Source organism: Zeus faber (assembly GCF_960531495.2).
Source record: "Zeus faber genome assembly, chromosome: 1".
NCBI classification, from domain to species: Eukaryota; Metazoa; Chordata; class Actinopteri; order Zeiformes; family Zeidae; genus Zeus; species Zeus faber.
This window is the reverse complement of record NC_137193.1, coordinates 36,944,280-36,954,887: the sequence shown is the minus strand read 5'-3', so window position 1 is coordinate 36,954,887 and position 10,608 is coordinate 36,944,280. Positions and strand designations below refer to the sequence as shown.

The window sequence follows — 10,608 nt, the reverse complement described above, 5'->3', positions numbered from 1 at the left end:
GTCCCCGGCCTCGCAAGGGGGTAATAAGCGGATTCAACCCTTTTAAAAGACAGCGGCCAGGACAACCGCGCCCCTCGCCCGGTTTCCCACCGGCCGTGGCGCGTCTCCCGGCGAGTTGTGCGGCAGCAGCTCGAGTCGTGGGAACCAGCGCGTAAAGCAGTGTGGTAAACCAGTCCGTCCACGGGTCGCTCCCCAGTGAGGTGATGGCCAGAATGAGGTTGAGCCGGAACGTCACACCGTCAGACGACACCGAGAGGGAGGATCAGATTCAAATTGGAGGCAGGGATCCAAAGTCAGTGGAGGAAGTACTCAGACCTTTCACTGAAGTAAAAAGTATTCAAATACTTGCTCTTAAAATTACTTTAAGTATTAAAGGTAAATGGACCTGCCGTTTCCAGTCTCCTGATTCAACAGAGTCTATAATACTTCACCAAGTACTACTGAGCCCTTTGTTCTGCAGATGATGCTCATGAAGATCCTGATTATAATTTACAAAAAATTATATATATATATATATATATATATATATATATATATATATATATATATATATATATATATATATATATATATATATATTTGTATTCATTGTTAACTATCCTAAAGAATAGGATTTTCTAGGATATGACTTTTGCATATAGGCACTTCTAATTGAGTTTTGTTTATTTATTTATTTTTATTCTTTAGTATAGATATTTGCTATGAAATGCAGTGGCATAAAAGTCCGAAGTCTCTGAAAATGAAGGTTCTTAAGTAAATACAGTTGCATTAAAAATGTACTTCTCCTGTGGTAAGTACTTCGTTACTTTCCACCAGCGGAGAGTGGAATATGTTATGATATAATAATATCCGTTTTTAATGGTAAAGGCCTATAAATGTTCACAAACGCGTTTTGTGATGCTTGTTAACTTTGTGTATGTAGATTTGTGCATATTTATTACTTTTTTGCAATTTCTGAGGATTAATAAAGGCTTATCTTATATCTCAATGATCTGATTCAACAACAGCATATATCCTATATTATTAATTTTATTTGTTATTAAGCAGAAAAAAAAATGTTATGAAAAAAATACAGTAATTAGCTCATATTATGGTCTGTAGTCTGACCCGACACGCCCCCTGTGGAAAATATGAATGGGCGTGCGTGTTATTTTGGGGTCGCGCTGCTTCGCTCCGCTATTGGCTGTTCACAAGCGGAGTGTACCATCCTCCCCAAAAAACATAGCCGCCCCTTAAATAACAATAACAGAAAACGGGTAAATAATAAAAAGTATCCTCCGTACAGTCCCATATATTTTATGTTTCTACAGTACAACATGTTATATAGCTATTATGTGTTAAAATAACCCTTAGGATTCTTCTGCCCCGTGTCTGGTGAAAAGTGGTTCGTTCCACCAGCAGCCGCAACACACAGAGGAGCAAGATGGCGGAGCAGGTCTGTCCTGGATAAGATTTATATATATATACATATATATATATATTGTGATTTCTCTGTAATTGTAGAAAAAAAAAACAATCGCATTTGCTTAAAAGCAGCTTACATTGTACACGCAAAAAACACACGAAAACGAGCAGTCAGGGCCTTGCTGTCAGCGCGGTATTAAACACCACACTTATCGCTGTACGCAGTTTTAAGGGGAAATATAAGTGACGGAGTTGTGTTGCGGTGTTAAACGGGGCTCGATGTGTTTAAATGGTGGTAAGGAGGCAGCTGAAATGTGAACTAGTTATTTTTAGACGCCGACAGTCGGACGCGTTCACGCATTCCACCGAACGAGTCTACGACACGCAAGTCTGATATAACCACCAATACACAGATGCCTCACAATGTACCGGCGGCAGGTCCGCTTTTGACGCACGCACAGTGTTGTGTTTCGGTTCAAGTGGCGTCGTGTTTGTCCAGGATGCAAAGGGGCGAACGTTCTTATTATTGCCGCATTTAAGCCCTGTGGGTGGGATGAGCATTTCGAGGTTCGCACTTGGAAATGCCGTTAGCTCAGCTGTCAAACCGTAAATACTACTGGGGAACTGGGAGTGTAGCTTTGTGCTCACAACAGCCTCCGGGCCTGGAAAAACGCGGTTTATTAGCCCGGATAAAAGTAAACAATTTCATTTAAATAACCTATGTTCTTCACATTTATCTTACAGACTATACATAGGCTGTGAGATGAATAAAGACTCTCCCATGTGTGAACAGGTCTGCCTATGATCCAGCACTTATTTAGTAATAATAATAATTTAATTATACTTTATTTTATATAATGATATATGTCAAGATAACTTGCCCTGCTCAGTGCTGACATTTAGTGTATTTTTGTTCAGTGTAAGAAGTTGTAACAGATAGACTTGGCAATAGTTAATAAAAGACAAAAAATAAAAGTTTCCGGCAGATCTCCATCATGTTGAAATACAAGTTTGGCCGAGGTCAAACAGTGTCAACACTTCCAAGTTGCCGTTATGACCAACGGGCATTTAACATGAATTCCCACACAGCATGAATGCAGCATTACAATGTGAACTTGTGCTTGAATTTGTATGGCAAAGTCTGTCTTTTGAAATTCAACTTATCGTTCTATTGCTGTTGGTGCATGTTAAAAACAACACAATGTTGTATCTGATTTGAGAGATTGTTTTATATTATTAATAATACTTCACAATACTAATAAAACCAACATAATAAAAGTGAAGGAGTAATAATTCAGATAAACAAAATATCCAAGCAATTCAAGTATAAAGAACAATATATAATGAATAAAATAAGAGACAAGGACAACTCAACTAAAATCAGGATATGCTTGTTGGTTCAAGCACATTCAAGATTCAAGAGGTTTATTAGTCACATACATATACATGCTTTCATAAATATATGCAGTGAAATGTCAATGCAACGCTCCCGGTAATTATGCACAATATATTCTAGACTGAGCACAATGGCTAGCTAAAAATTTATATTTGACTGACTAACTGATTCCTAAAACGTAATGCAGTAAGTAGAATACTATAGAATAAAATAAAATACAATAAGAACTCAAAGGTAATGGAGAGTGGGGGTATAAAATATGAATAAAGAGAACAGACTTATGTATCTGGGATAGGCTATTATGTATATACAGATATGTGCATAAAAGGGCATGTGAATAAAGTGAGGTAGTGTGTGTGAGATATACAGCACAGTATACAGTACAGTACAGCGCAGCAATACGGTAACACCGAACAGAGCAGCAATAAAGCACAGTATGCAGTGACCCAGAACAGTGATACAGTAACATTTGACATTAACATTTGATCAGATTCAAACACAGCCATGGACTTTATTTCTTATTTTCCTGTTTTCCAGGAGAGTTCCAACGGTCCGGTGAAGAAGTCGATGCGAGAGAAGGCGGTGGAGAGACGCACCATCAACAAGGAGCACAACAGCAATTTCAAAGCAGGTTATATTCCCATCGAGGAGGAGCGTCTCCACAAGACAGGTCTGAGAGGACGCAAGGGCAACATGGCCGTCTGCATCATCATCCTGCTCTTCCTGCTCGCCCTCATCAACCTCATCGTGAGTATAGCTACTCAGCCTACACCGCTACACACTGTGTGTGTGTGTGTGTGTGTGTGTGTGTGTGTGTGTTATCTCGTCAATGACGCGCAAAATTAAAGACCAGACATATTGCTATGGGGACACATTTGTTCCGAACTCTTGCTCTCAACCTCTCAACTCTAACCCAGATGATGCAGTAACCTGGAAGTAGCACCCACTAGGGACACGATATGCTCTGACACTAAACAGAAGGCTCACACTGTAGCGGCATTAACCAAGGCAAATTGTAATTGCCTGATTCAGAAAACATGTGATTGAACAAGGCATTCAGATTTGCCTCTCCTTCCTACGTCATTTGGGGCCTCATGAGGATGAGACCACCCCCCATCTAAGTAACTCCACCCACTGCTTAAGAAATAACCTTTGGGAAGGTGCGCCACGCTTGAGCCACAGCTCAAGCCAGAGCTCGCAGCTTGTGCGTTTTAGTAATTTAAAGAAAAAGTGCGCTTCAACTCAATAAAATATGATATATTTTACAATATGTCCACTTGAGGGCAGAACAGCTTGTGAGAAGTACTGGTAGGCACCGGTACACGCTCCATAAGAGTATTTAACATGACGGATTTGATTTCACATTCTTTAATAACAAAATTATATTTTAAATGCCGCTGAAATGTGTGGCACATTGCACCATGAATTATGAACATTACACATTAATGTTTACATTAATAAAATAATAATACCCTTAACCGACTAGTATTTGTCGTGCAGACTAGCGAGGGTAGCAACGTTTAATCTACTAATCGCGCACATCCCTAGATCAAATATGTGCGGTTGAACTCCTGTATATACCATATCGCTTGTTTTCATGGGGGGTAGGTAAACGCTCACCGTAATCATGGTATCAAGGAGCCACGGCTAGAGCCACAACCAGTTCTGAAGTAGGCCGTGAAAAGTAGCAGCTCATTTGCATTTAAAGCTGCAGACACAGAAACAGCCTGTCGAGAACAGGGGGGGGTATAGAGGCATTCTAAAATGGCTAAAATTCACAACCTGAGTGGTTTTTCAGCAAAAAACTTGAGACATGTTTTGGGGAACTCATGGAACTATATTAACTTATTGAAAAGGAGTATAATATGGGACCTTTAATATCGTTGGTTATTTTGGGTTATTTTATCCTTTCAAGCTTTTTCTGAAAAGGCCTAATACCAGAAACAATAACAAGAAATGAATGAAAATATAATTTTGCAACTTCAAGATTATAGTTCAAAATGAGTTGAGAACCTTGACTTTTAATTAATTGTTATTTTGATAAAAATGAAGTTGCATGTCGGTTCCCGGGGACGTAAAGGTTGAGAACACCTGTAACAGCTGCCTTTCTGACCAACAACCTCTTTAGAGACCAACACTGCAAACTGCTGGTGAACTGGTGAGAACTGGTTTTCTCTCTGTGCTTGAACTCCAAAAGATTTTTGTAGTTTTCTTGTTCTAAGCACACCTCAAAGTTGTTTTTCATCATGAGTAAACTGGCACACTTAGCCCAAAGCACCAAAAACAAGGAAATTAGGTGTTGTTTGGTATGGTAGGTGTGGTAATGCTGTGCCCTGCTTCCCTCCTCTCAGATTACCCTGGTCATATGGACGGTGATCCGCATCGGCCCCAACGGCTGCGACAGCATGGAGTTCCACGAGAGCGGCCTGCTGCGCTTCAAGCAGAAAGCCGACATGGGAACGGTTTACCCGCTGCACAAAAGCACCATCGGGGGCCGGAAGGACCAGGACCTGGTCATCACCGGAAATGGCAATCCTGTGAGAATAAACTAGAGAAGGGAAATCCATGTAGCTCATTTTAATCCGGTGCAAGTTTGGTGTTCTGTTTTGTGGTTTCTATACTGAACCCAAAGAGATTTATTGAGAATTTTGGATTATAGTGTCATCGGTAGTATTTGAGCTTTGGATGTTACATCATCTAAAGCCTTTGCTTTCCGACCAGAAAAAACAAAAAAAGCTTTGTCACAAACAAATTCAATATAATTTTATGTAGTGGTGGTTAATTACTTACGTAGAAAATGTTAATACTTAGATTCAAGTTGAATCTCCCGTTTTATATTACTATTATATTCACTTCATGTATTCACTTCACTTCATACTTGCTCAGCAATGAGAAAACATTATAATTATAACAAACTCAGCAGCAGCATAGCAGTTTTTGAAAACGAAAGTTACATAGTGTTTGACAAAACAGAAAGAGTCTTTATAAAGATACTTAATTTAATCCAAGGCAATCACAAGGGATATGATGTTAAAATTCCTCAGTATATAACTACAGTACATTAGAAATATAAGAAATATAGCCTGCTGATTTTTTTAATTTAAATGTGATGATCATGACAGCCCTAGCGTTGACTTCCTAGAATGACAAACAGCCTCATGCACCCTCCTCCAGGTGGTGTTCCAACAAGGCAGCACCAAGCTGAGTGTGGAGAAAGACAAGACCTCCATCGTCAGCGACGTGGGCATCTCCTTCACTGACCCTCGCACCCAAACCACCTTTTTCAGCACCGACTTTGAAAACCACGAGTTCCAGCTTCCCAAAGGGGTGAAGGTTCTGCGCGTGAAGAAAGCCTCCACAGAAAGGGCACGTACTGCGGTCCGAGGACCCTCGTCTGTGTTTGAAACGAGCGTCGGGGGTCGGTGCAGGAAGTGGGAGGGTGTGTGACGTGACTCTTCCCGTTTGCAGATCACCAGCAATGCCTCGGCCGACCTGAACATCAAAGGCGACAGCAAGGCCATCATCCGCGGCAACGAGGGGGTCAACATCATGGGCCGCACGGTTGAGTTCAAGACCGGAGGAAACATCGAGCTCAGAGCGGTGAGTCGAGCTGCGGCACCGTGATGTCATGTCACCTGACAATCTGTCTAATTCCAGAACACAATGTAATGTACGAGGGCTCCGTCTCCAGTATTCACTCCAGTATTTTTCAACTTAAAGACTTATTTTTCTACCATTGGCAGTCAACCGAGTAATTGGCATCAAAATCTTTGACTGTAATGCGTAGTACAATGGAATAACGTGGTCAAGATTGTGTCATCTACATTTTCTAGCCCGATGCACCTGTGTTGCTTGGTGCAGATACTGTTCAAAAAGGTACCACAAACATAGAAGTATGTGCATGCAAACAAACTTCTTTTACAGTAGCCATCTTTAAATGTAGTATGTTTTATCAGGATTTGAATTTATATTTGTATATATTTGTAAATTAGTATTAGAATTACATCGCCTGAACTATTTTATTGTAAATTGTAATCAGGATCTGCATGACCATCATCTGTAGAAAAATAGGTTCATAGTACTTTATGCCGTATGACATGACAAGTACTTTAAGTTCAAAACGTAAAACTTAAATTCAGAGCAAGGAGAAGAAGAAGAATCTTTATTTGTCCACGGCACACACACCACAACACATGCACTCATGTGGTGACGGCGCCCAACACATACACACATACACATGCTTCAAATGGTGGCCGGTGAAAGGAGATCTCTCCTTTTGACCCATCCTGGCTTGTCCTTCCTCCGGGGGGCACCCAGGAGCAGTGGGCAGCATACAGCAACACGACCAGTTGCAAATGCCCATCGCTGGTCAGACGATGATGTTGGGCATGTTTTTGGTCGGGGTCCTTACTGATGTTACATGGAGGAAACCCCATGTGAGCACGGGGAGAACACGCAAACTCCACACAGAAAGGCCCCTTATTGGGAGATAACCCACTGGAGCACGGTGCCACCAGTGTCCTAGTTGGGAATTGAATCCAGGACTGTGCCACTGTACCCATAAGTACATTATTTAACGTACTTTTATATATGATATAATGTTAATGTGGTACTTTCTCTTTCACTAAAGTCATTTAGTGTCAGGGTATTCGTACTTGTGCTCTGGTAAAAAGCTCAGAGTTCTAGTAATACCAGATGTTTGAACAAGGACTCTTCCTCTGCAGGAGAACAGCATCGTGCTGAACGGCTCTGTCATGTTCAACACCACACGCATCCCCAACTCTGCGGGTGACGTGTACTTCGACGAGGGTCTGGAGAGGTACAAGCTGTGCATGTGCGCTGACGGGACGCTGTTCCGTATCCAGGTCAAGTACCCCAACATGGGCTGCCAGACCTCGGACAACCCCTGCGGCACGGCTCACTAGGAGCAGCCAGAACATACAGTGGTACCAGACTGAAAACGAATCCGGCAACACCAATCCCAGCAGCCGCAGGAAAACACAGCACAGATTAAAGAAAATACTTTTTGCTTTTCCAAAGCAAGTAAGAAGAATATGATGGAGAAAAAATGGTTCCCTGTCAATCATTATGTTCTATTGAGCCCAAACTAGCAGTCCAACTCTTAACTGTTCACAGGTTCCGACAATAACGCTTGCCCAGTTGTCCCGGGTAACCAGCTTTGGGTCAATCATCTTGTGCTGTCTGTTTGCCCTGTTGTCAATCCCTTTTAATATGTAAAAAGGAAGCGCAGTTTACCTCTGTGTATTTAGAAACTGAAAGAAAAGGAGTTATCCTGAAGCATTGATTTATTGATTGATCTATAATTATATAGGTTTATTATCCCTCAATTATTAATTGATCAATTTTGGCAACCATTTTGTCAGCCATGGCAAGCCATTTGTGTCGGACCCTGGTTCAGTGAAACAGTTCAGAGGTGAATGTGCTTGAATATCTGCAGATGCTTATTTCCTAATTTAATGCCATTTGTTACATTAAACCATCTCCACTTTGCCAAAGACACCATGTTAAAGTTCTGTAGTATGTATAGATATATAGATATCTATACGTCTTATTTTTCCTGTGTAATGCTGGTGTGGATACAGCTGAAAGTCACTTTTGTTGCTTACCGTGCAGTGTTATAATTCAGAATGTTTATTTACATGTTATTTGTCAGTTCTCTGATTTATTTTATGAGCAAGGAGCTCTAATGAAGTGTGGGACTCTGCAGAGATTATTATTTAATGAAAGTCATACATGCAAAGGTTGGATGATTTAGACCAGGGTTCTCAACTACCACACCCGGCCTGCGGGACAATTTAATTCGGTGTGTATTATTCGGAAATTCAATAATGCACAGTAAAAAAAATAAATAAAAATACAGCCCCCCCGGTAGTTTGTGTTGAGACCTCTGGTTTAGATGAACGAAGCTCTCTGCCGTCCAGTGTTATTAAACCTTGAATGTTAACGTGCCAACGGATTCATGAGGGACGGCGTTGCAGTGTTTTACACTGTGGTTTTGCAGTGTTTGTTTTTTAATTGCACAATGTTTGATTTCATATTTAACATCCACGACAATTAAACAGTGTCTTGGTTGAAGTTTGGAGACTGAACACCTGAGTGCAATACCCTGAGTCAGAGCCGGAGCCTGAGATTATATTTGTATTTATCTGTGCAGTGGGTTAACTGTTTTATCACAGGAAGGTTTTAAGTAAAAATTCTCCTGACATTCATGTCATGCAATCAAATGAATTATTTGAACTGAAAACAGAACTTAAAACCTGTTTAAAGTCACAAACTTCTGTTTAACAAGTGACGGAAAATTCTGTGTTTTATTTAAATAAAAACATGTTTTTAATATCTACCCTTGTCATTTAATGTCATTTATTTATACCCATTTTGTTTTGTTCTAGTCAGTTTTCCAGGTTAGGGACAGTTTTCAAGGACCATATTCCAATTAGAGAACTGTTTTCTAGGACAGTGTTCCATGTGGGGGATGATTTTCCAGGACAGACTTCCTTCCAGTCTATATACAGTACACAGATCTGCCACAACATTAAAACCACCATTAGTTTTGTGTAGCTCCCCCTTGTGCCACCAAAACAGCTCTGACCCGTCGAGGCATGGACTCCACAAGACCTCTGAAGGTGTAGTGTGGTATCTGGCACCAAGACGTTAGCAGCAGAAGCAGGTCTGCAGCTACACAGCCCTATACACAGCAAGCTGTGATGCACTGTGTGTTCTGACACCTTTCATCATAGCAGCATTAACCTTTTCAGCAATTTGTGCTACAGTAGCTCTTCTGTGGGACAGGACCAGACAGGCTAGACTTCGCTCCCCACACGCATCATTGAGCCTTAGGCGCCCGTGACCCTGTTGCCAGTTCAACGGTTGTCCTTCCTTGGATCAATTTTGGTCGGTACTAACCACTGCATACTGGGAACAGCCCACAAGAGCTGCTGTTTTGGAGATGCTCTGACCCAGTTGTCTAGCCATCACAATTTGGCCCTTGTCAAAGTTGCTCAGATCCTTACGCTTGCCCTTTTTTACTGCTTCCAACGCATCATCTTCAAGAACTGACTGTTCACTTGCTGCCCAATATATCCCACCCCTTGAGAAGTGCCATTGGAACGAGATGATCAATGTTATTCACTTCACCTGTCAGTGGTCGTAATGTTATGGCAGATCAGTGTACACCACGTGTATGAAACTGAAACTGTTGAAGATATTGATCTTAACTTTTTATTTTTACAAGTTCTAAATAGAGTGACATGGTTCATATCTACTGGTTATGGTCCAGCACACTTCCAAGCTTGTTTTCCAGGATCCCAGGTTGTCAGAGAAGTGTCCCTGTGAGACATTAACCCGCCATGTGAATGATTGAAGGAGTCGACGTGAGACGCCATGGTCCTGTGGAATGTGCTGATCAGGACTTTGATCAGATTGATACGAGACGGCGTCTTTGTCGATATACAGAGACGGAGACGAAGAGGAGGAAGAACGGGGCGTAAGCAAGAGCTCTGCCTTCAGATTTAGAAATTGGACCAAGGTAATTTCAATTAATTTCATAATTCACATATTGTAAATTTCCTTTATTTTGAGTCTACTTCAGAACAAACACTGTAAGTACAGTACTGTATGTACAATACAGTACTGTAATTACAGTGTTTGTTCTGAAGTAGATTCAGTTTCCGAGACTTTAGAGTTTTTACGCAAATCCACTACATTTCTAACAGGTGTTACTTTTGTTTAGTTTTTTTTTTTATCAGGATTTACTGTGTATACCGTATATATCAAAGAAAGACAAAGTA

At 41.0% G+C, this 10,608-nt stretch overlaps 1 protein-coding gene across 1 annotated transcript; it reads left to right on the top strand.

Annotated features, from left to right (window-relative positions):
- Positions 1-1,327: 1,327 nt before the first annotated feature.
- On the top strand, positions 1,328-9,159 carry sgcb (sarcoglycan, beta (dystrophin-associated glycoprotein)). The gene is made up of 6 exons (XM_079999117.1): positions 1,328-1,435; positions 3,338-3,547; positions 5,152-5,337; positions 5,975-6,166; positions 6,269-6,400; positions 7,525-9,159. Exons 1-6 carry the CDS (start codon positions 1,424-1,426, stop codon positions 7,723-7,725), a joined length of 933 nt encoding a protein of 310 aa, XP_079855243.1. The 5' UTR covers positions 1,328-1,423; the 3' UTR covers positions 7,726-9,159.
- Positions 9,160-10,608: the final 1,449 nt, after the last annotated feature.